Source organism: Heterodontus francisci, chromosome 15 (assembly GCF_036365525.1).
Source record: "Heterodontus francisci isolate sHetFra1 chromosome 15, sHetFra1.hap1, whole genome shotgun sequence".
In the NCBI taxonomy this organism is placed as follows: Eukaryota; Metazoa; Chordata; class Chondrichthyes; order Heterodontiformes; family Heterodontidae; genus Heterodontus; species Heterodontus francisci.
The window spans coordinates 49,012,842-49,039,261 of record NC_090385.1 but is presented as its reverse complement, the minus strand read 5'-3'; the positions used below and the strand labels follow the sequence as shown (position 1 = coordinate 49,039,261).

Below are 26,420 nucleotides of genomic sequence, written 5' to 3'. Positions count from 1 at the left end.
TTGAGGAGGGCCCTCCGAGGGTCCAGCTTTCCTCTCTCGCACAGGACTGTTTGGGCTCCTATCATCCTCCTACCTTTTATCCTTTTTGGGGTTGTGGGGGTGACTATTGTGAGAAACGTAGCCCACTTGATAATAATTTACACCAAGTCAAACTCTGAAGAAGTAAGTTTATTTAACGGTCTTGCAAGATCGGGTGTCCTACAAGCAGGCACACCGATCAACATATTCAGTTCATGTTTATACAATACAAATCCATTTGTCCACGCCTTTATTTTACATTATTGGTTATAACGTATTATGACACTAACCTATCCTATGGTTGCTACAGTCTCCTCCTCTGTTTACTTCTCCCCCTACTCTAACTTTCTAGCCCCTAACTCTTGTTTTTGTTTTACCTTATTTGGCTCTCCATTATGTGTTTTAACTTGCAGCTGTCAGCCTTTATCTTTGTGGGGCAGTTTCTTATTCACTACATCCTTTGTTCTAACTCTTGCTGTTTCTCTTTTATCTGCCTAAGCACAATTTTTAAGTGATGTACTGTCCCAAGGTCTGTACTTACATACCCTTATCAATTCTCTTTGTCAGTGATGTACTGTCTTAAGGTCTCCACTGACATATCCTTATCAGTTCTCTTTTTCAGTGATTTCATTATGTTGTGCACAAATGACTTCTTGGTAACTTTCCACAAGCTGTAGAAACAACATTTCAGTATTTCTTATTCTCACAATTCCCCCTTTTCTTTTACTTAATCCTTGTTGTTTTCTACATACTGCGGAGGGTTCTCATATGTCCTCTCAAATCCTCTGAGCATTATTTCAGCCGCCTTTTCAATGTCTGTATTTCCGTTGATACTATCCAATTTGTCATTACCTAACAGGTACATACTCTCTTCCTGGCCTCTTTGTATTGACATCTGCTTCGTCAAAGCTGTCTCAATCAATCGCTGTGTCAGCCCTCTTACACAAGGAATAATACAACACCCGATGGCTATTAGTATTCCGACAACCATGATCAGGGAGGTAAAAACCGAGATTATCATGCCTTTCCATTTTCCAAACCAGGATTCAAGCCACCCCGTCAGGGAAGTGTCTGCTCCTGAATTTTCGGCCATCTCCTCTGCTAAAGTTGTTAACCCTTGCAGTGCTCGGGTGATTGAACCATCGGGTGCTGTGTTATTTGGGATAAATGTGCAACATTTCCCTCCTAACATTATACACACGCCTCCTTTTTCTGCTAAGATCATATCTAGAGCCAGTCGATTTTCCCAAGCCATTCTACTAGTGGCATCTAGTTGTTCAGCTATACCTTTTACCGCATCTCTAGTATAATTTATAAATCTTTGTTGGTTGTAATAAATATAATTTATCCAATCTACATTTTTGTTAATAGTGACCCACCAAAACAAAGACTCGAAGCCGGCGGTTATTTGGTTTCGGGCCTTGAATTCATCAGGTACCCCTCTTGGGACCCCTATGGAATCCAAGTACACCTGGTCGTCAAAAGAGTTCGCTATCGCTTCCCTTTTACCCCTTTCCCTCGTTATTATCTTTTGTTTCTCAAATGCCAAGGTGAATGGTATTGCCAATTGAACAATTGCACATGTCCCCTTCCACTGGGAGGGTAGGGTCTGTCTCAGGATTTCTCCTCCGCAATACCACCATAAATCTGCTCTGGGGACATTCAATGATGATTAGTTCCCTCCCCTGACTCTTCCAGTTACGTCCTCAGTCTCTATGCATGACTTCAACTCTCCCATATTTCTGGTTAGCTCCGCACCGTGTCGACATACGCATGATGTGTGATTCACACTGGTGGCTAAAAATGAAGGGGGAGTCCTTGAATCCTTTTTCTCTAGGGGAGGGAACATTATTGACAAGGATATGCAAGTTTGAATACCCCAAGCCGTCTTATCCTGATATAGGGCTAACATGCCTTCCATGCCCTTTCGGTCATGCTCCCACCCCAGCGGGAAAGGTACTACTTGAGCTATCGGTCTACCAGATGCACAAGCATAGCAATTGTTTTTGTTCAAACTTTTTACAGGTAATTTTATCCATTCTACCCAGGCACTTGTGTCCCCGTAACCGGTTTCTATCTCAATTGTCTTTCTCAGGTCTTTTACCTCTATTATTTTTACTATGTTAGGATCGTTATGAGAGGTCCCTTTTAGTTTGTTAGATGGTTTACCAGTCTTATCTATTGTTACCTGAAAACAACATTTTAATTCACCTTTCTTTTTCCCTTCTCTAACTGTTACTCCAAACACCTTGTTGTCTAATTGGAAGTGGGTAATACAAAAACATCCAACCCATTTTATTTCCTGGCTACTTTTGAAAAGAAAGAGAGAAGGCACACAATATTACAGACAGTATTTCCGCGCTCGCGCCGTTATATTAAAAAAAAAGTTCGTTACTCATAGTCTTTTTAGCTTTATTTTCAGTGGTTCTTCTGTTAATTCGGTTGTCCAAGTTCCTTCCTCGGCCGGGTTTGTACCGGCCCCTTGATTCTTGTGTAGTGGGTCCAACCGCTTTCTGCCGTTCTTATGGCTGTTTCAGTGGTTAGGAGAGTCTGGTATGGTCTTTCCCAGTTCGGTTGTAGTTTCGTCTCTTTCCACGATTTCACCAGAACCCAATCTCCTGGTTGGATCTTGTGCACTGCAAATTCGAGAGGTGGTGTCTGTGCTAACAGGCCTTGCTTCCTGAGGAATGACAATGAGGAAGACAACGCCAGTATATAGTTCTTTAGAAACGAATCTTTAGTTTCTAAGGTTGGCATCTCGCCCCTGGTTCCCATATAGGGTAATCCGAATAGCATTTCATAGTGGGACAGTCCCACATCTTTTCTAGGGGCTGTCTGAATTCTGAGTATCGCTATAGGTAAACATTTTGTCCAGGGTAACCTTGTTTCAAGTATCAGTTTGGACAGGTGTTTCTTTAAGGTCTGATTCATTCTTTCCACCCGCCCTGAAGAGGGAGGGTGCCAAGGGGTATGGAAGTCCCATTGGATTCCCAATCCCCTAACTATTTCTTGTAATAGCTTCGAGGTAAAATGACTTCCTTGGTCTGAAGTGCTGTGGCTGCCACAGCTTGCACACACTCTGGCCATCCCTTTTAGCTATTTCATTGTGGTTGCTGCCACTTAAAATCAAAGCTCAGCAAAGCTACTATTCCTAACTTGGCTATATTTCCCATTAAGCATTGTGCCATGCCTAAAAGCAAATATAAAAAAACTCAGCAACTGCTGAATCAGAAGGGTAGGCTGAGCCACCCTCTAACAAGGGGGCGTGTATTAGCCTGGTCGGTATGTTTTTCATTCTAACTTTGTCATGTCTGGGTGATAAGAAGAGTGCTGTTGAAGTACAATGTCTCTCTCTCTCGCTGTACCAGCTGCAAGGCCAAGTTGCCTCTGCAGCCCTGAAGTTATGAAGTCATTTCTGATAAGCTGTCCCTCCCTACAGCACTGAAGCTAGCTTGTTAGCAATACATGACTGATTAATTGCTTCATCTTAAATGTTCCCATGTAATTCTGTTCTTAAAAATTCTAAAATCTAAATTCTGTTCTCACAGTCCCCCCTTTTGATTCTTCAAAACATTTTTAAAAAATCAATCCCTTGATCCCACCTAGGTGCCTTTAATAGTCTCTATTTGTCTAGAAACAGCCTTCAACACCCAGAGGGGTCGCACTCAATACGTCGCCTGCTTGTGCCATAAGAGGGGCCTGCGGTAACTCTGTAAAGGCATAAGTTTTGCAGGGGCTTCAACTACTTGTTTACAACAATGCCTTTTACTACCAGATTTCTAAGGTCTTTCATCTGGCCCCTATGGCCGATATTATTGTTCTGCCACTGCGGGTCTTGATTAGGGTATTTTTGTTCAGCTGGTTCGTTTCCCCCTACCCCGGGAGGGTTTTCTCTTTCCCAAATTTTCAGGGGTCTTCTACGAGGACTTTCATTTCCTTTTTAAACACTCTTACCTCTCCTGACGTTAATGGTGCACTAACAAATCCAATTTCATTATTTCCTATTGGTACCTCTCTCAAGGGCATCATTGTCTTAGGAGACTCTCTGTCTCTATCGTCGTCGTTATCGTCGGGTTTAGGGGTGGTCCTTCTTGCTGTCCTTAAATCATATTTGGGTCTTTTTCTCCTTGGTTTTTGACTCTAAATCCCAATACTCCAACATCCGTCCCAATGGACTTTCTGGAGGGATGTTGCCGGCAGACTTTCCTTGTCTCCCATCGTCTTCCTTTTTAGACGATTTATTTCCCATGGTTAACTGAAGGGTCTTATACCCGGCAGTATTCACCTCCTAACTGAAGGGTCTTGTACCCTACGGTATTCACCTCCTAACTGAAGGGTCTTATACCATACAGTACTCACCTCCTAGCTGAAGGGTCTTATACTGCCCCACAGTATTCACCTCCTAACTGAAGGGTCTTGTACCTTACGGTATTCACCTCCTAGCTGAAGGGTCTTATACCTTACGGTATTCACCTCCTAACTGAAGGGTCTTATACCCTACGGTACTCACCTCCTAGCTGAAGGGTCTTATACTGCCCCACAGTATTCACCTCCTAACTGAAGGGTCTTATACCTTACGGTATTCACCTCCTAGCTGAAGGGTCTTATACTGCCCCACAGTATTCACCTCCTAACTGAAGGGTCTTGTACCCTACGGTATTCACCTCCTAGCTGAAGGGTCTTATACCTTACGGTATTCACCTCCTAACTGAAGGGTCTTATACCATACAGTACTCACCTCCTAGCTGAAGGGTCTTATACTGCAGGACTGTAAAATTCACTCCTCAAGGACTTTTGGTACTTAGAAGGTCTTATCCTACAGTTAACCATAAGTCACCAAGATAATACTTAAAAGTCATTTTTCTTACCTTGGTCCGTGCACGGAGTTGCCTGACTTCACATGTGTACCTGCCGCACTAAATACTCGTTCAGAGTGACTTCCCTAGGATCGTTTTCAGTCAATTACTCGGGTCCGCTACCAACGAGAGAAACGAGACCGTTTTTAAATTAACGGGACGCGTCTTCTCGTCTGTCGTCGGCCGCGGTCCCGGCAATGATGAAGAGATCCCGGACGAGCCCCCAATTGTGAGAAACGTAGCCCACTTGATAATAATTTACACCAAGTCAAACTCTGAAGAAGTAAGTTTATTTAACGGTCTTGCAAGATCGGGTGTCCTACAAGCAGGCACACCGATCAACATATTCAGTTCATGTTTATACAATACAAATCCATTTGTCCACGCCTTTATTTTACATTATTGGTTATAACGTATTATGACACTAACCTATCCTATGGTTGCTACAGTCTCCTCCTCTGTTTACTTCTCCCCCTACTCTAACTTTCTAGCCCCTAACTCTTGTTTTTGTTTTACCTTATTTGGCTCTCCATTATGTGTTTTAACTTGCAGCTGTCAGCCTTTATCTTCGTGGGGCAGTTTCTTATTCACTACATCCTTTGTTCTAACTCTTGCTGTTTCTCTTTTATCTGCCTAAGCACAATTTTTAAGTGATGTACTGTCCCAAGGTCTGTACTTACATACCCTTATCAATTCTCTTTGTCAGTGATGTACTGTCTTAAGGTCTCCACTGACATATCCTTATCAGTTCTCTTTTTCAGTGATTTCATTATGTTGTGCACAAATGACTTCTTGGTAACTTTCCACAAGCTGTAGAAACAACATTTCAATATTTCTTATTCTCACACTAGGGAAGGTTTTCCTTGGGGTACAGACTTCTATATGAGAGCAAATTCATCAGCCAGAACTGCAGCTTGCCTCGCCCTTTGAACCTTTGTTCCTCTACGTGGGGTTTTATAGAAAGGGAAAGAGAGTTTTTAAATTCCTCGAGAAGAATCACCTCTCTGAGGTTTTCATATATGGGCTGCACTTTAAGTGCCCTTATCCACTGGTCAAAAGCTTACTTCTTTCAAACTCAGGGTATGTTTGATCAGGCTGTTTCCGGAGGGTTCGGAATTTCTGGCGGTACGCTTCCCGTACTAGCTCATATGCTCTAAGGATAGCATTTTTAATCATTTCATAGTCTGATGAACTGTCATCTAGCAACAGTGAATAAACCTCATGGGCTTTTCCTGTTAGCTTGCTTTGTAACAATTGGGTCCTGCTCTCAGCCAGCCATTTTAACTGTCTTGCAAGCTTTTCAAAAGTGACAGAAAATGTCTCCACATCTCCCTCATTGAAAGTTGGAATCAACTGGGTGAACTTTAAGAGCTCAGCACACGGTCCAGAGTTAAGGGTAGCTTCCACCCTGGCCATGCTTTCACTCGGGTTACCATATCGCCTCATAGTTAATTCAAGCCACTTTAGCTCCCTTTCCTCCTGCTCCTTCTGGAAAATTCTCTCTCTTTCCATCCTTTCTCTCTCTCTTTCCCTGTCTTCCAATTCAAGTTTCCTCTGTTCTAATTGTATTTTAGCTCATATTACCCTGTCTGAGTCTGACTCCAACCCTGTTTCTGAATCTTCAGGCTCAAATGATAAATGGGTGGCCATAAATCTTAGGATTTTGGATTTCTTAGCTTTTGTACGGAAAGTAATCCCAAACTGCCCAGCTACATTCCTCAACTCTTCCATAGATAGGGCCTTTAACTTATCCCAAGTTACTTCACCCTTGCTTGGGAAGGTACTGGCCTCGGATGTGGACATGTTGGTATTCTAGCAGCAAAAAACACAAGAAAACCTGTATTAAAGTTTGTTTTTTTGATAGGGATCAATTTGGGTTCCCACTTCCAATTTCTCATTTGTCTGTGGGGTGATGGGTAAACAGGGCTTGGTGCGAGTATGAACATGGACAGTGTTACGGCCAGGTGAGGAAGGAGTCTCAGGCTCCACCCCCATTTCACCCTTTCTCTGGTTTGACCGCAACAGGATTTATCCTTTTTACACAGTGATTGAATTTACCACCTCAGTGAGCACTTGCCCCTGTTCCTCTAATATAATTGCCAAAGAACCAATCAGACAGGTTTTCTTGCGTTTAAACAAGAAAGATGTAAGTTTATTATTCTTAACACTCTAAACACGTTAAAATTACTAAAATATGCTACGCATTCATGCACACATTCACACAAGAGTCACACACACAAATAGATTACAGAGAGAAAACAGCTTAGGTGGTTGGAGTAGAGTCCGGAATAAATGGAATTCAAATATCAGGCCCAGAGTCCTTAGTTGAAATTATATTCCTGAAGTCCTCACTGGGCCGCGTGCACAGTGGTGGGCTTGCTTCTCAGGGCTTCTGAAGGCAGAAGAGGGGTGCGATCCTTGTCCCTTAGTTGCTGGCTGTGGCGGTCTGACTGGAGCGAGAGAGAGCTGCTTCGTTGATGGCTTTTCAATTACTCTCTTCTGCTTTCTGTGTGATAAATCTTGCAGTCTCCCCAGAGCTGCAAAGCAGTCACATGACATTACCAAACCTCTTTGTGGTGTTAATGAGATCCTACTGGAATCTGCTCTGAGATTCAAGGCTCTTTCAAAGTCAATGGGTGTCAATGGCTCTTGATGACTGTGTTGATAAAGCCATTTCAGGTAACTTAATCAGAGAGCACCCCATTGTTCTGGCTAGCTTGAGTCAGTCGTGTTGTCTCCAGTCTAATCCTTTGGTGTTTCAAATGTAAATTGCAGGGGCCATCTTGGCTGCCTGTTTAGTTTTTTACAAAAAGTTATTTGTAAAAATTTCCAGTAAAAATCTCAGGCAAGGTTCCAACCGATGAAATTAATATTTCCCATTTGGCATGTAGGGTTTTCATGACAACAGCAGAGTTTTGGATGATTGCAAGTTTACAGAGAGTGGGAGGTGGGAGGCTGGTCAGGAGTGTGTTGGAATAGTTAAGTCCAGAGGTAAGAAAGGCATGAATGAAGGATACAGCAGCACATGAGCTCAGGCAGGGGCATAGAGGGAAATCGGCAGTCAGATATGGCATGGATATGTGGTCTGAAGCCCATCTCAGGGTCAAATATGACACCAAGGTTGTGAATGGTGTGGTTCAGCATCAGACGGATGCATGGGAGAGGGATGTATTCAGAGGCTTGGGAACAGAGTTTATGGCAGGGAGTGAAGACAATGGCTTAGGACCTCCAATATTTATTCGGAGGAAATTTCTGCTCATCCAGTGCTAGATGTCAGACCAGCAGTCAGACAATTTAGAGACAATGAAGGGTTTAGGAGAGGTGGTGGTGAGGTAGAGCTGGGTGCCATCAGCGTACTTGTGGAAACTGATGCTGTGTTTTTGGATGATGTTCCTGGGAGGCAGCATGTTGACGAGAAATAGGAACAGGTCAAGATAGATCCTTGCAGAACACTAGAGGTAATGGTTTGGGAGCTGGAAGGGAAGCCATTGCAGGTGGCTGGAAAATTAAGAATGGAACCAGGTGAATGCAGTCCCATCCAGTTGGATGACAGTGGAGAGGCATTGAAAAAGGATGGTGTGGTCAACCACGTCAGAGGCTGCGGACAGGCCGAGAAAGATGAGGAGGGATAGAATGGTCATATGATTGTTTTGAAGATGTTGATTGAGGAATAAATATTGGACTCCAAGATAGTGTCAAGGGATCTTTTCTGGACACCTCAACAGGAATAGGAACAAGAGTTGGCCATATAGTGCCTCGAGCCTGTACTGCTATTCAATAAGATCATGGCTGATCTGTGACCTAACTCCGCATACCCGCCTTTGCCGCATATCCCTTAATAGCTTTGGTTACAGATGCTATCAGTCTCAGATTTAAATTTGTCAATTGATATAGCATCAATAGTCATTTGTAGAAGAGTATTACAAGCTTCTACCACACTTTTTGTGTAAAAGTCTTTCCTAATTTCACTCCTGAAAGCTCTGGCTCTAATTTTAGACTATGGCCCCTAGGCCTGAACATGCTGTCAATTAACGCACTCTACCATTATCCCAACTCTTTGTCTTCTGCTACAAAGCCAATTTCCTAGCCAGGTCAATAATTTGTCTTCCATTCCATGAACTTCAACTTTAGCTAACAGTCTCTTATGAGGGACTTTATCAAATGCTTTCTGGAAGTCTATATAAATTACATCCATAGACATTCTCCTGTCCACTACTTTAGTCACCTCTTCAAAACATTCCATCAGATTCATCAGGCTTGACCTACCCTTTACAAATCCACACAGGCTTTCTCTGATTAACTGAAACTGTTCAAGATGTTCAGTCATCTAATCTTTATTTATAGGCTAGCAATTTCCTGACAACAGATGTTAGGCAACCTGGTCTATAATTCTCTCATTTCCTTCTGTCTCATTTATTAAGTAGTGGAGCGACATGCACAATTTTCCCATCTAAAGGAACAGTTCCCAAATTGAGAGAACTTTGGAAAATTATAATTAGGGCACCTGCAATGTTTTCACCTACTTCTGCTAAAACCCTGCAATGGAAACCATCTGCTCCTGGGGGTTTGTCACTCTTTAGTATTATTATTTTCTTTATTACTGTTATTTTGCATACGTTAATTTTGGTCAGTTCCTGTCTCTGATTCAACATTAGTTTTCTTGGGATGTCTGGCATGCTGACTTCTTTCTCGATAACAACAACAACTTATAATAAAGTAGCCCCTTTAACATAATAAAATGTCCCAATACACTTCACAGGAGTGTTTTAAAGTAAAATTAAACACCAAGCCACATAAGGCTATATTAGGGCAGATGGCCAAAAGTTTGATAAATAATAACACGAATTATTCAGCATGTTCGCCATTTCCTTATTTTTATTGACAATATCACCTTTATCAGTTTTCATTGCTCCTGACCACCCTGTTTTTCCTAATATAGGTTTTTTGTGTTGATTTTTATATCCCTTGCAAGTTTCTTTTCATATATGCTTTTTATTGTTCTTACTATCTGTTTTGTCACCTTTTCCTTTTGTTCTATGTTGCCTCTTACCTCTTTATTTGTCATTTTTAGCACATAGAGCCCTTATCCCTGAGGGATAGAAACTAGTTCTGTATCACAATAAATTTATTTTTGAATATCTCTGTCATTTTACCCATTCAGAGATTTGTCCAGTTTACTGTGGACAGTCTCTGTCTCATCCCATTGAAGTCAGCCTTACCGAACTCTTAGTAGCTGTTTTGCTTTTCCCCTTTACAAACACAATGTTGAACTTGATCATATTATGATCATGATTATATAAATATTCATGCACTGTTAAGATGTTAACTAAATCCGGCTCATTATTCACTATTAAATTTAATATGGTATGGCTCTTGCTGGTTTTAGGAAATATTGCTGCAGAATACAATCCTAGACACACTCAAGATATTCATTGCTTTTCTGACATGTACTAGTTTCCTTATCCCAATCTATATGAAAGTTAAGATTCTCCATTAAAACCACTCTGCATTTGCTACATGCTTGTCTAATCCCTGCATTTACACAATCTAGCATTTCGCAGCTACTACCCGCAGGCCTATACACAACTCCCACTGCAGTCTTTAATCCTTTTCTATTTCTTAATTCTACTTATAAAGCCTCCACTGCCTGCTTATCTCTCATTATATCCTCTCTCATCATAGAAGTAATTTCATCGCTAAGGCTACTCTTCCCCCTCTACCGTATTCACTATCTTTCCTGTAGACTTTATAACCTGATATATTTATTTCCCAGTCCTAACTGTGTCACATCCTCCAAGTTGAATTTGCACCTGCAGTTCATTCATTTTGCCCCTTTTACTCTGTGTTTGTATAAAGAATGCCTATTTGGGCCACACAACCTTACCTGTTGTCAAGAAAACCCCATATGCCAAATGAGAAATATTAATTCCATCAGTTGGAAATTTACATTAGACTTTTAATGAAAAAAAACCCACAGTAACTTTTAAAAAACTAGCAGCCAAGATGGCCACTGCAATTTGCATCTGAAATACCAGGAGATTGAACTGCAGATAGAAGTCTGAGAAGCCCTGGACCCAGAAAAATGGCTTGCTCTAAGTAACTGAATTACCTAGGATTGCTTCAGGCACAACAGTCACAACCATCCTGACACATTGGCTTTGAAAGAGCAAACCCCTCTGAGTGTAAATATTGGCATCCTGGAACTTGTGGAGCCAATTCTGTACCTTGTATCTCATTAAAAACAAATGGATTTGAGAGAACCATGTGACCATCTATCCATCTCTGCAAAACAAGAGTTTTGTTATGCTCACAGATGGCAAGCAGTTACTGAGACTGCAGCAGCACAGAAAGCAGCGTGCTTCCCTTTCTCTCTCCCCAGAAAACATCAAGTTTGAAAACTGTCTACAATCATGGACCCTCCAAGCCTACAAACTGCTACAGCCAGTGACCAGGAGAAGAGAGCCACTACAATTCTGCCTTCAATAAAACCCTGAGAAAAGCAGGCCAATCACAAAGTGCATTTTGACCAGCGAGGATTTCAAGAATACAACTTCAGCCGAGGACTACCGGATCATCCACTTCAAAGACTGTGTATTTAAGTTCCCTTTATTCTTGACTTTAATCCAACCACAAAATCTATTTTCCCTCTGTAATCTATTTGTGTGTGTGTGATTCTCATGTGAATGTGTGCATGAATGTGTAACGTATTTGCTTTTTGAATTTTAAATCGGGTTAGAGTGTTAAGTATAATAAACTTACCCCTTTCTTGTTTAAACTCAAGAATACCTGTCCAATTGGTTCTTTCAAGACCATATTAAAGGAAAAAGGTAAAACACTCATTGAGGTGGTAAGCACAACCACTGTGCAAAAGAAATAAAACCCTGTTGCGGTCAAATAAGAGGAAGGGCAAGAGGGGAGCCTGAGACCCCCTCCTTACCTGGACATAACACTGTCCTTCTACTTTTACTCATACATTTCTTATTTCTCTCTCCTGATTTAATTACTTCATATCTTTTAGTTTTCCCTTTTCCTGTGGTTTACTGTACTATCTTCCCTTATGTTTGTTTTTGAACTGTTATCTATACTACCTTTTCCACCTGAACTCTCCCCCTCCCCGCCCCCACCCCACTTACTGGTTTACAATCCTTGTAATCACACTAGTTATGCTTTCCACTAGCACCCTGGTTCCAGCCCGGTTCAGATGAAGTCAATCCCAACAGTAGAGTTCCTTCCTGTCCCAATATTGCTGACAGTGTCCCATGAAATGGAACCCCTGTTGCCCAGACCACTCCTTCAGCCACATGTTCACCTCCCTAACCTGCTTATCCTGACACCAATTTGCAAGTGGCTTGGGTAATAATCCAGAGATTATAAACCTTGAAGTCCTGGTCTTTAATTTAGCTCATAGTTTCTGCTATTCTCCAACAGAACCTCTTTCCTACTCCTTCCTCTCCTTTTCATGTCCTGTCCATTACTAGGATATGCACATCCTAATTAATGCTGTGTAACTAGCCTATGTAATTTAAGTTTTCCCCGTGTTCATTTGCATGTGCATTTGGTTGCTGATCCGGACCCGAGCCCATCATTTAATTTCCACTTTATTATTTTCCTCCCCATTTTACTTCTTTTCTCTTTGCCCCTCATAGACACTTCTGTCCTGTCCTTATACCTCCTTTCATTTCTTGCTTCTCAGGTACTCTGCCCTCCCAAATCCCTACCCCCAACTCTTCAGCATTCCTCAATCTTCCTACTCTTCTGCCACCATCCCAGGCTTGACTCCCTCTTAGATAAATCTACAGCTTCCCTCAGTGCATCTCTTGGTATTCTCCAAGGGGCTAATCAAAGGCACACGTCACTGCCTCCTCATGAGCAGCAAACCCAACTTCCCCATCCTACCCTCTCGCTGACCTTCCTGCCCAGCATGCTGCCTGAGGCCTGATCTTGCCAATCTCCTCCTCTGTCCAACTCACCCTTCCCAGTGCTGATCCAGTGGACTCTGCCAGTGGTTCAACTAACACCGCTCCTCTACACATCTCCCTCCAGAATATTTGTTCACTCGTGAACCAAGCACTTGCAATTCAGGAGCTTATTGTGGATGATTGCATCAATATCATGGTCTTGATGGAAACCTGGCTGAAACCTCCCCACCTGGCTATACCTTTCACCATTTGCCTCACCAAGACCATTGCGGTGGTGGTGTACCACTTATAACCAAATCACACCTTGGTCTGTCCCCTTACTCCTTGATTCACCCTCTTACTTCTTATTTAAAATTCTGCTTCTCTACCACTGAGCCAAGTACCATGCCAATTTTCCCAATGAGCTTTCACAGCTTTCCTCCCTCAGACTGTGCACCGAGTGACTTCTCATCCTTGGTGTTTTAACCTACAGCTCAATTCATCATTTTCTCTCATCTCTGAGTTCACTGCCCTTCCCCTGTCTCCTCCACCCTCGCCTCTAATGACAAGTGCAAGGAGCTCGTGGATTTCTTTGTCACCAAGATTGAGATAATCCAATCAGCTGCCGCTGTCACTTTCCTCCCTTCCCCGAGCCCACCAGGCTAAACCTCCTCTAAAGCTCACCCCTGCTCTAGCCCTGAACTTGTTTCCTTCTCCAGTTGCTCCTCTATCTCCCCTCATGCCCTCTCCAAGTTCATCTTGTCCACGAGACCCACCTCTGCTCTCACGACTCTATTCCCACTAAACTACTGACCACCCATCTTCCCTTCCCGGCTGCCATGTCAGCTGACGTTGTTAATGGTTGTCTCTCCTCAGGTCCCATTCTCTTTCAAGTCTTCCATCATCACCCTTTTCCTCAAAAAAACCCTTGAACCCCTCCATCCTTGAAAACTACCACCATTTTCCAAACTCCCTTTCCTCTCCAAAGTCCTGGAATGTGTTGTTGCCTCTCATGTTCATGCCCATCTTTCCGGAACCTCTCCAATCAGGTTTCTGCCCCTTCCACAGTATCAAAACAGCTCTTATCAAAGTCACAAATGACATCCTTTGCGACTGTGACAAAGGCAAACTATCCGTTCTTGTTCTTCTCAACCTGTCTACAGCCTTTGACATGGTTGATCATACCATCCTCCTCCTGTGCTTCTCCACGTCAAACAGCTGGGTGAGTTGCACTCACCTGGTTCCATTCTTTTCTATCTAATCGTAGCCAGAGAATCACCATCAATGGCTTCTCTTCCCATTCCTGTACAGTTACCTCTGGTGTCCCCCAAGGACCTATCCTTTGGCCCCTCCTATTTCTCATCTACACGCTGCCTCTCAGCAACATCATCCAAAAACACGTCAGTTTCCATATGTACGGTAATGACAACCAGCTCTTCCTTACCTCCATCACTCTCGTCCTCTCCATTGTCTCTAAAGTCAGACTGCTTATCTGCTATCTAGTACTGGATCAGCAGATATTTCCTCCAATTAAATATTGGGAAGACTGAAGCCATTGTTTTCGGTCCCTGCTGCAAGCTCTGTTCCCTCACTACCGATTCCATTCCTCTCCCTGGCAACAGTCTGAGGCTGAACCAGACTGTTTGCAACCTTGGTGTCATATTTGACCCCGAGATGAGCTTCTGACCACATATCTGCACCATCACTAAAACCGCCTATTTCCACCTCTGTAACATAGCTCATCTGCACCCCTGCCTCAGTTCTTCTGCTGCTGGAACCCTCATCCATGCCTTTGCTACCTCCATATTTGACTATTTCTAATGCACTCCTGGCTGGCCTCCCACATTCTACCCTCCGCAAATTTGAGGCCATCCAAATTCTGCTGCATGTGTCCTAACTTGCACCAAATGCTGTTCACCCATCACTCCTGTGCTCCCTGATGTACACTGGCTCCCAGTCAAGAAACATCTTGATTTTAAAATTCTCATCCTTGTTTTCAAATCCTTCCATAGACTGGCCCGTCCCTATCTCCATAATCTCCTCCAGCCTGACAACCCTATGAGATACCTGCAGCCCTCTAATTCTGGCCTCTTGGGCATCCCCGATTTTAATCACTGCACCATTGTAGCTGTGTCTTCAGTTGCCTAGGCCCTGGAATTCCCTCCCTAAACCTCTCTGACTCTCTACCTCGCTTTCCTCCTTTAAGAGACTCCTTAAAACCTACCTCTTTGACAAAGCTTTTGATTATCAGCCCTAATATTTCCTTATGTGGCTTGGTGTCATATCTTGTTTATAATGCCTCTGTCAAGTGCCTTGAGAGGTTTTATTGCATTAAAGGCGCCATCTAAATGCAAGCTGTTGTTTTGGTTTCCAATGTTGTTAATCCCAACATAGATCATATTGACTGGATGCTCCCCTCTCTTTCCAATATCCTTTCAAACTGGTTTGAGATGTTACTCACCTTGGCACCAGTTACGCAACATGCTATGTGGGACACTCGCATCTACTTACAAAGGATGTTATCTATCCCCCAAATGATTGAATCTGCTACCACTACATTACACTTCCCCTCCTCCTCCTCCCACCCCTCCCCTTTTTGGACTGCTTCCTCCTCCAAGGTATCATGGTTCATATTCTGGCTGTCCTTCCAACAGTCTTTTTCTTTAACCTCACAGGTAGCATGTACATTGTATCTGTTGGATAGCGTCAGTCTCTGCAGATCCTTGTTCCCTATCCCACCTGCATTCCCCTTACTCTGCACACCATCAGTCACACCAATCCTGTTTTGAACCGGCACTTCTCTACAAGGTGCAATGGAAGTCTGGAGCAAAATGTCCCAATACTGTACCCCTTCTCTTATGTGTCAAAGTGTCTCTAACTCACACGCCAGCTCAATGTCTCTGAGCCAGAGGAATTTGAGACGGAGATATTAACTGCAGATGTGCTTGTTCGGGAGAGACAAACTCCCACATGCTATAGTCCAGACTCAAAATATGCTCTGCCACATCTTAATCTAGAGGATTCATATTATTTATGTCTAGTTTTTAAGTTGTTGTAAGTCTTCTTTCTTTTTTCTTCTACACACTAACCTGCCCTAAGCACTAAAATCCTGGAAAAAATTTAAATGCCTCTATTTATTGAACTACTGTCTAAACTTACCAGAAATAAACTGAAGACTTGTCCCAGATTTGATCTGGAAAAATTAGCTTATCCGCTAACTCACCAATCAGCTGCCTCCACTTTACGTGTTTTTTCACCTCTCTGCCTGACGTTTACATTCCCTTACCTTGGGGCTCTCGCATTGAGTTCTACTCTCAGGGACTTGCTACCATTTCGTAATTCAGTCTTGGGATGTGAGAGTTGCTGCAAGACAAGATTTATTGCCCATCCCTAATTACCATTGAGAAGGTAGTAGTGAGCCGCCTTCTTGAACCATTGCAGTCCATATGGTGTAGGTACACCCACAGTGCTGTTAGGGAGGGAGTTCCAGGATTTTGACACAGTGACATTGAACGAACAGTGATGTAGTTCCAAGTCAGGATGGTGTATGACTTGGAGGAGAACTTGAAGATGATGGTATTCCCATGCGTCTGCTGCCCTTGTCCTTCTATGTGGTCGAGGTTGCGGGCTTGGAAGGTGTTGTCGAAGGACCTTGGCAAGTTGCTGATGTGCATCTTGTATATGGTACACACTGCTGCCACTGTGTGCCGGTGGTGGAGGGAGTGAATGTTTAAGGTGCTGGATGGGGTGCTGATCAAGTGGGCTGCTTTGTCTTGGATAGTGTCGAGCTTCTTGAGTGTTGTTGGAGCTGCACTCATCCAGGCAAGTGGAGAGTATTGCATCACACTCCTGACTTGTGCCTTTAGACGGTGGATAGGCTTTGGGGTATCGGGAGGTGAGTTACTCGCCACAGAATTCCCAGCTTCTGACCTGCTCTTGCAGCCACAGTATTTATATGGCTGGTCCAGTTAAGTTTCTGGTCAAAGGTAACCCTCAGGATGTTGATGGTGTGAGGTTCAGCAATGGTAATGCCATTGCATGTCAAGGGGAGATAGTTAAATTCTCTCTTGTTGGAGATGGTCATTGCTTGGTACTTGTGTGGCACGAATGTTACTTGCCACTTATCAGCCCAAGCCTGAATATTATCCAGGCCTTAATGCATGTGGACGTGGACTGCTTCAGTATCTGAGGAGCTGCGAATGGTACTGAACACTGTGGAATCATCAGCAAACATCCCACTTCAGGCCTTCTGTTGGAGGGCAAGTTATTGAGGAAGCAGCTGAAGATGGTTGGGCCTAAGAAAACTACTCTAAGGAACTCCTGCAGCAATGTCCTGGGGCTGAGATGTTTGGCCTGTGACAACCACAACCATCATCTTTTGTGCTACGTATGATACCAACCAGTGAAGAGTTTTCCCCTGATTCCAGTTGACATCACTTTTGTTGGGGCTCCTTAATGTCACACTTGGTTACTCTCCACTTACCTGTACAAAGAACAAAGAACAAAGATCAGCACAGCACAGGAACAGGCCATTCGGCCCTCCAGGCCTGCGCTGATCTTGATGCCTGCCTAAACTAAAACCTTCTGCACTTCCGGGGTCCGTATCCCTCTATTCCCATCCTATTCATGAATTTGTCAAGATGCCTCTTAAACGTCTCTATGGTACCTGCTTCCACCACCTCCCCCGGCAAGATGGATGGGTTGCATCTCAGCAGGACCGGAACGAATATCATCGCAGGGAGATTTGCTGGCGCTGTTGGGGATGGTTTAAACTAAATTGTCAGGAGGAAGGGAACCTGAGAGGGAGCTCAGATTGGAGGAAAACAAAACTGGTAAATTGTCAGGGGTGCAGGAACCAGGAGCAAGTATCAGAGAGGAATACCAAGATGCACAGAATACTGGGGGAGATAGATAGCACTAGAGTAGGGAATAGTAAGTTATTAGGTGGGGTCAGAGAAAGGCAGAAAGTAATAAAGTCTGAATCAGGGTTAATGTGCATGTATGTGAATGTACGGAGTGTGGTTAATAAGACTGGTGAGGCACAGGCGCAGATTGCCATGTGGAAATATGATGTTGTGACTATAACAGAGACCTGGCTCAAAGAAGGGCAGGACTGCGTGTTAAATATTCCTGGATACAAGGTGTTCAGGAAAGATAGGAAAGGGGACGAAAGGGGGAGGGGTGGTGGTATTGATTAAGGAGAGCATTGCAGTGCTGGAGAAAAAGGATGACCCAGAAGGGTCGAGGACAGAATCAATTTGGCGAGAACTAAGGAACAAAAAAGGTGCGGTTACATTGCTTGGTGTTGTCCATGGGCCACCAGTTAGTGGGAAGGACGCGGAGGAACAAATTTGCAAGGAAATTACAGGGAAGTACAAAAATGACAGTGTAGTTATAATGGGGGACTTTAATTATCCAAACATAGACTGGGATAGTAGCAGTGTAAATGGCAGTGAGGGGCAAGAGTTCCTAGGGTGTGTTCAGGAAAATTTTCTAAGCAGTATGTTGCTAGTCCAATGAGAAAGGAGGCACTGCTAGACCTCGTTCTTGGGAAAGAGGTGGGCCAAGTGGATCAAGTATCGGTAGGAGAGCATTTGGAGGAAAGTGATCATTGTATCATAAGGTTTAGGCTGACTGTGGAAAAGCACAAAGAGCAATCCAAGGTAAGAATAATTAACTGGGGGAAAGCCAACTTCATTGGGGTAAGAATAGAGCTGGGGCGAATGAATTGGAGTCTTTATGTCGTCATTGTCGACAGGAACAGTGCCGGAAGACTGGAGGATAGCAAATGTTGTCCCCTTGTTCAAGAAGGGGAGTAGAGACAGCCCCGGTAATTATAGACCTGTGAGCCTTACTTCGGTTGTGGGTAAAATGTTGGAAAAGGTTATAAGAGACAGGATTTATAATCATCTTGAAAAGAATAAGTTCATTAGCGATAGTCAGCACGGTTTTGTGAAGGGTAGGTCGTGCCTCACAAACCTTATTGAGTTTTTCGAGAAGGTGACCAAACAGGTGGATGAGGGTAAAGCAGTGGATGTGGTGTATATGGATTTCAGTAAAGCGTTTGATAAGGTTCCCCACGGTAGGCTATTGCAGAAAATACGGAAGTATGGGGTTGAAGGTGATTTAGAGCTTTGGATCAGAAATTGGCTAGCTGAAAGAAGACAGAGGGTGGTGGTTGATGGCAAATGTTCATCCTGGAGTTTAGTTACTAGTGGTGTACCGCAAGGATCTGTTTTGGGGCCACTGCTGTTTGTCATTTTTATAAATGACCTGGAAGAGGGTGTAGAAGGGTGGGGTAGTAAATTTGCGGATGACACGAAGGTCGGTGGAGTTGTGGATAGTGCCGAAGGATGTTGTAGGGTATAGAGGGACATAGATAGGCTGCAGAACTGGGCTGAGAGATGGCAAATGGAGTTTAGTGCGGAAAAGTGTGAGGTGATTCACTTTGGAAGGAGTAACAGGAATGCAGAGTACTGGGCTAATGGGAAGATTCTTGGTAGTGTAGATGAACAGAGAGATCTTGGTGTCCAGGTACATAAATCCCTGAAAGTTGCTACCCAGGTTAATAGGGCTGTTAAGAAGGCATATGGTGTGTTAGCTTTTATTAGTAGGGGGATCGAGGTTCGGAGCCATGAGGTCATGCTGCAGCTGTACAAAACTCTGGTGAGACCGCACCTGGAGTATTGCGTGCAGTTCTGGTCACTACATTATAGGAAGGATGTGGAAGCTTTGGAAAGGGTGCAGAGGAGATTTACTAGGATGTTGCCTGGTATGGAGGGAAGGTCTTACGAGGAAAGGCTGAGGGACTTGAGGTTGTTTTCGTTGGAGAGAAGGAGGAGGAGAGGTGACTTAATAGAGACATATAAGATAATCAGAGGGTTAGATAGGGTGGATAGTGAGAGTCTTTTTCCTCGGATGGTGATGGCAAACACGAGGGGACATAGCTTTAAGTTGAGGGGTGATAGATATAGGACAGATGTTAGAGGTAGTTTCTTTACTCAGAGAGTAGTAGGGGCGTGGAACGCCCTGCCTGCAACAGTAGTAGACTCGCCAACTTTAAGGGCATTTAAGTGGTCATTGGATAGACATATGGATGAAAATGGAATAGTGTAGGTCAGATAGTTTCACAGGTCGGCGCAACATCGAGGGCCGAAGGGCCTGTACTGCGCTGTAATGTTCTAATTCTAATTCTAAAAGCTGGCAGGAAAACCAGTCGATGAACAATGGGCTACCTTCAAAGAAGAGATAGTTCGGGCACAGTCGAGGTATGTTATCTCGAATGAGAAAAGTAGGGCAAACAAATCCAGAGCTCCCTGGATGACAAAAGAGGCAGAGATTTAAGATAAAGAAGAAAAAGTGTGACAGATGCCAGGTAGAAAATACTATTGAGAACCAGGTAGAAAATCGAAGGTCCAGAGGGGAAGTGAAAAAGCAAATAAGAGAAGCAAAGAGAGAGCAAGAAAAAAGACTGACAGCTAGCATTAAAGGAAATTCCAAAGTTTTCTACAGGCATATAAATAGTAAAACAGTGGTAAGAGGAGTGGGGCCGATTAGGGACCAGAAAGGGGATTTACACATGGAGGCAGAGGGCATAGCTGAGGTATTAAATGAATTTTTTGCATCTGTCTTTACCAAGTAAGAAGATGCAACCCAGGCAATGTTGAAAGAGGAGGTAAGTTGGACACTAAAGGGGTTTAAAATTGATAAAGATGATGTATTAGATAGGCTGTCTGTTCTTAAAGTGAATAAGGCACCAGGACCAGATGCGGTGCATCCAAGGATACTGATGGAAGTGAGGGTGAAAAACACAGAGGCACTGGCCATAATTTTTCAGTCTTCCTTAGACTCGGGTAATGCCAGAGGACTGGAGAATTGCAAATGTTACACCCTTGTTCAAAAAAGGGTGTAAAGATAAGCCCAGCAATTATAGACCAGTCAGTTTAATGTCGGTGGTGGGAAAACTTCTGTAAAAAATAATTCGGGACAAAATCAATCATCACATGGACAAATGTGAGTTAATTAAGGAAAAACAGCATGGATTCCTTAAGGGAAAATCATATTTAACTAACTTGCTGTAGTTTTTTGAGGAGGTAACAGAGAAGGTTGATAAAGGCAATGCTGTTGATGTGGTGTACATGGACTTTCAAAAGGCACTTGATACAGTGCCACACAACGGACTTGTGAGCAAACTTGTAGCTCATGGAATAAAAGGGACGGTAACAACATGGATACGAAATTGGCTGAGTGACAGGAAACAAAGAGTAATGTTTAGTGTATGTTTTTTTGGCTGGAGGAAGGTTTGTAGTGGAGTTTCCCTGGGATCAGTGTTGGGATCCTTTCTTTTCCTTATATATATTAATGACTTAGACCTTGGTATACAAGGATGTAGATAAGTTGGTGGAATGGGCAGACAGGTGGCAAATAAAGTTCAATGCAGAGAAATGTGAAGTGATTCATTTTGGTAGGAAGAACATGGAGAGACAATATAGAATCAAGGGTACAATTCTAAAGGGAGTGCCGGAGCAGAGGGACCTGGGTGTATATGTGCATAAGTCATTGAAGGTGGCAGGGCAGGTTGAGAGAGCAGTCAATAAAGCATACAGTATCCTGGGTTTTATTAATAGGGGCATAGAGTACAAGAGCAAGGAAGTTATGTTGAATTTATATTAGATACGAGTTCGGCCTCAGCTAGAACATTGAATCCCGTTCTGGACGCCGCACTTTAGGAAAGACGTGAGGGCATTGGAGAGAGTACAGAAAAGATTCACAAGAATGGTTCCAAGGATGAGGAATATCTAATGAAGATAGATTGGAGACGTTAGCACTGTTTTCCTTGGAGAAGAGAAGGCTGAGAGGTGATTTGATAGAGGTATTCAAAATCACGAGGGGTCTTAACAGAGTAGAGAGAAACTGTTTCCACTTGTGAAACGATCAAGAATGAGAGGGCACAAATTTCAAGTATTTGGTCAGAGAATCAAAAGTGACATGAGGAAAAACTTTTTCACACAGCGCATGGTTAAGGTCTGGAATGCGTTGTCTCAGAATATGGTGGAGGCAGGTTCAATTGAAGCATTCAAAGGGAATTAGACAGTTATATGAAAAGGAAGAATGTGCAATGTTATGGGGAGAAGGCAGGGGGAATAGAACTGAGGGAATTGTTCATTCGGAGAGCCAGTGCAGACACAATGGGCTGAATGGCCTCCTTCTGCACTGTAACGATTCTGTGGTTCAATGTTGCCTTGATGTCAAGAGCAATCACTCTCACCTCACTTCTTGAATTCAACCCTTTTATCGATGTTTGGACCAAGGCTGCAATGAGGTCAGGAGCCTTGTGGCCCTGACAGAAACCAAACCTAGCCTGGTGAATAGGTTATTGGTATGTAAGTGCCACTTGATAGGTCTGTGGATGACACCTTCCATCACTTTGCTGATGATTGAGTAGACTGCTGGGGCAGTAATTGGCTGGATTGAATTTATCCTGCTTTTTGTGCTTTTTTGAAAATCATCTGGGTGATCTTCCACATTGTTGGGTAGATGACAGTGTTGAAGAAGCACTGGAACAGCTTGTCTAAGGCCATGGCTAGTTCTAGAGCTCAGGTCTTCAGTTATGCAGCTGGGATGTTGTCAGGGCCCATAGCCTTTGTTGTATCCAGTGCCTTCAGCCGTTTCTTGATATCACGTGGAATGAATTGAATTGTCTGTAGACTGGCACCTGTGATGCTGGGGACCTCAGGAGGAGGCCAAGATGGATCTTCCACTCTGCACTTCTGGCCGAAGATTGTAAATGTTTCAGCCTTGTCTTTTGCACTGATGTGCTGGGCTACCCCATCATTGAGGAAGGGGATGTTTTTGGAGCCTCCTCCTCTGGTTAGTTGTTTAATTGTCCACCACCATTCACAACTGGATGTGGCAGGACTGCAGAGCTTTGTTCTGATCTGTTGGTTGTGGGATCGTTTAACTCTGTCTATAGCACACTGCTTCTGCTGTTTAGCATGCATGTAGTCCTGTGTTGTAGCTTCACCAGGTTGGCATCTCATTTTTAGGTATGCCTGGAGCTACTTCTGGCATGCTTTCTGACACTCCTCCTTGAACTAGGGTTGGTCCCCTGGCTTGCTGGTAATGGTAGAGTGAGGCATGTGCAGGGCCATGAGGTTGCAGATTGTGGTTGAGTACAATTCTGCTGCTGCTGATGGCCCACAGCGCCTCATGGATGCCCAGTTTTGAGCTGCTTTATCGGTTCTGAATCTATCCCATTTAGCACAGCGTGATGGAAGGAGTCCTCAGTGTGAAGATGGAACTTGGTCTCCCAAAGGGCTGTGCGGTGATCACTTCTAACAATACTGTCATGGGCAGATGCATCTGCGACCGTTAGATTGGCAAGGACGAAGTCAAGTAGGGTTTTCCCTATTGTTGGTTCTCTCACCATTTGGCATCTATATTAATGACTTAGATAAAGAGACAGAGAGTAATGTATCTAGGTTTGCTGATGATACAAAGGTAGGTGGAAATGCAAGCTATGAGGAGGACACAGAGAGGCTGCAAAGAGATATAGACAGGTTATGTGCATGGGCAACAAGGTGACAGATCGAGTAGAAGGTAGAGAAGTGTGAGATTATTTACTTTGATCGTAAGAATAGAAGAGCAAAATATTTTTTAAAAGGCGTGAAACTTGTAAACGTTGATGTTCAAAGAGAGTTGGGTGTGCTCGTACAAGGAACACAGAAAGTTAGCAGGTACAGCAAGCAATTAGGAAGGCAAATGGCATATAGGCCTTTATTGCAAGGGGATTGGAGTACACAAATAAAGAAGTCTTGATACAATTGTACAGGGCTTTGGTGAGACCACATCTGGAATACTGTGTGCAGTTTTGGACTCCATATTTAAGGAAGGATATACTTGCCTTGGAAACTGTACAGTGAAGGTTCATTAGTTGGTCCCTGGGATGAGAGAGTTGTCCTGTGATGAGAGGTTGAGTAAAATGAGCTGAAGGAGCTTGACAGGGTAGACACTGAGAGGTTGTTGCCACTGACTGGAAAATCTAAAACACGGGGGCACAGTCTCAGGACAAGGAGACGATCATTTAGAACTGAAGTGAGTAGACATTTCTTCACTCAAAAGGATGTGAATCGTTGGAATTCTCTACCCCAGAGGATAGTGGATGCTCCAGGTTGAATACATTAATGGCTGAGATAAACAGATTTATGGTCTTTCAGGGAATCAAGGGGTATGGGTAGTAGGCATGAAAGTGGAGTTAAAGCTGAAGATCGACCATGATCGTATTAAATGGCAGAGCAGGCTTGACGGACCATATGGTGTACTCCTGCTCATATTTCTTATGTTCTTATGACACATGCCCATCCTGGTAGTTATGTCCTGGACTCAGCCAGCTCAGTCAGTAGTGGTGCTACTGAGCCACTCTTGGTGATGGACATTGAAATCCCCCACCCAGAGCATATTCTGTGCCCTTGGTACCCTCAGACCTTCTTCCAAGTGCAGTTCAACATGGAGGAGGGAGGGTGGTAGGTGGTAATCTGCAGGAGATTACCTTGCCCATTTGACCTGATGCCATGAGACTTCATGAGGTCTGGAGTCAGTATTAAGGCCTCTCAGGGCCACTTCCTGCTGACTGTATACTGCTATGCCACCACCTCTGGTGGATCTGTCCTGCCAGTGGGACAGAACATTCCCAGGGATGGTGATGGAAGATTCTGGAGCATTGACTTTAATATATGATTCGGTGAGTATGATTATGTCAGGTTGCTTGACTAGTCTGTGGGACAGCTCTCCCAGTTTTGGCACAAGTCCCCAGATATTAGTGAGGAGGACTTTGCAGGGTCAACTGGGCAGATTGTGCCTTTGTTGTTTCCAGTGTCAAGGTCAATACCAGGTGTTCCATCCGGTTTTATTCTTAATTGACTTTTCTGCAGTGGTTTGATGCAACTGAATGGCTTGCTAGGCCATTTCAGAGGGCAGTCAAGAGTCAACTACATTGCTGTGGGTCTGGAATTGCATGTAGGCCAGACTGCGTAAGGACAGCAGATTTCCTCCCCTGAAGGACATTAGTGAACTAGATGGGTTTTTACAATTATCCGGTAGTTTCATAATCATTATTAATGAGACGAGCTTTTTATTCAAAATATATGAATTAATTGAATGTAAATATCCCCAGATGCTGTGGTAGAATTTGAACTCGTGTGTCCAGAGCATTAGTCTGGGCCTCTGGAGTATTAGTCCAGTAACATTACCATTATGCTACCATCCCCTATAACACAGCTTAGCTCTCCTGCTGCTTTGCTGCACTACCCCCGAACTCTCTCAGGTTCACGCTCCCTTATCGACAGGCTCTGCAATTCTTTCTCAGAAACTGACCTCTGAAAGACTGTTACCCACCAATCCACTCCCAGCTTGTGCTCTGACTTTCCACCCTTGCTGACTCTCTGCTGCCAATTTTACCTGTTGGTCTCATGCACTGTTTCTCTTCAGACTTGCTCTGCAGCTTGAAACAGAGCCTCAATTTAATATCTCATCCAAAAGATGCAGTATTTACTTAGTACTCATTTCATCCTGGATTATGTGCTCATGTCTTGGAGCGGAGCTTAAAATCACCATCTTCTGACACATGCCAGCACAAATCATTAGGACAGCAACAGGGTCATAAATATGATTTACTGATAAACCCAGTGGAGTGAACTTTCTTTTACTTGTTGGATAAAGTCTAAAGGATATTACAGAAGGATATTGGAATAAATTCAACTGCTTTCTGTCCCCTTCAGGACCATATGAAAGAGGAAACTCTCATGTTGATCTCAAATGTGCTGAATGTTTACCTGGAAAACGGTCAGATGAAATCGTTCACCTTTGACAGCAGAACGACCGTAAGGGTAAGACCATCTCAGAAGAGCAAAGGAAACTTAAATCCACAATCATTTTTAACAAACAAATACAGAGTTGCCTGCCACCCCTGTCCCACCTCCGTTAAAACTGGAAGTGGGCGGTTTCGAGCTGGGTTGGAGTCAGGTTTGAGATATTTAACATTTTTACATCTCACCCAACCCCAACCCACCCATTGTTGGGGATTAAAAGTAACCCCCAAAATTGTGTAAAATGCACCAAGTAACAAATATTTTCTGTAGAAAGGCATTCCCCACTTCCAATCCACCTACCCACCTCCATCTTCAATTCTCATATTCAGAAATTTTTGAATTGTAATTGTAAAATTCTAAATTAGGCGCAACTAAAAATGTACTGCCATGTACTTTATTTTCAGGCTCTCTGTGTTATGAGTCCTTTAATGTTGAGTATACCTGTACCTAAGTCCCACCACTTTCATATAAATATTTGTTTTTATGCCATATTTCAGTATCTTTTGATAACTTTCCACGGAAAGGTTTTTTAAAAAGTTACCTTTAAATGTCGTATTTTAAAGCATGTTTAAAGGTTCTGAGACAATAAGAAATTAAGATGCGAAAGAGCTCACTTTGATGTTCTTTCCCATAGATTGTAAACAATAAGCAATTTGTTAACCTGTCTTGGAAATCGAATAACAACTCATATAAAATAAAAACAGAAAGTGCTGGAAATACCCAACAGGTCTGGCAGCATCTCTCACCACAGATGCTGCCAGAGCTGCTGACTACTTCCAGCA

At 43.4% G+C, this 26,420-nt stretch overlaps 1 protein-coding gene across 1 annotated transcript in view; it reads left to right on the top strand.

Annotated features, from left to right (window-relative positions):
• frmpd3 (FERM and PDZ domain containing 3) overlaps positions 1 to 26,420 on the top strand; it is a 196,397-nt gene that overhangs the window by 79,573 nt on the left and 90,404 nt on the right. Inside the window, exon 7 of the mRNA XM_068046996.1 lies at positions 25,549 to 25,656. Within this exon, the coding sequence (XP_067903097.1) occupies positions 25,549 to 25,656 (108 nt within the window). The remainder of the gene's footprint in view (positions 1 to 25,548; positions 25,657 to 26,420) is intronic.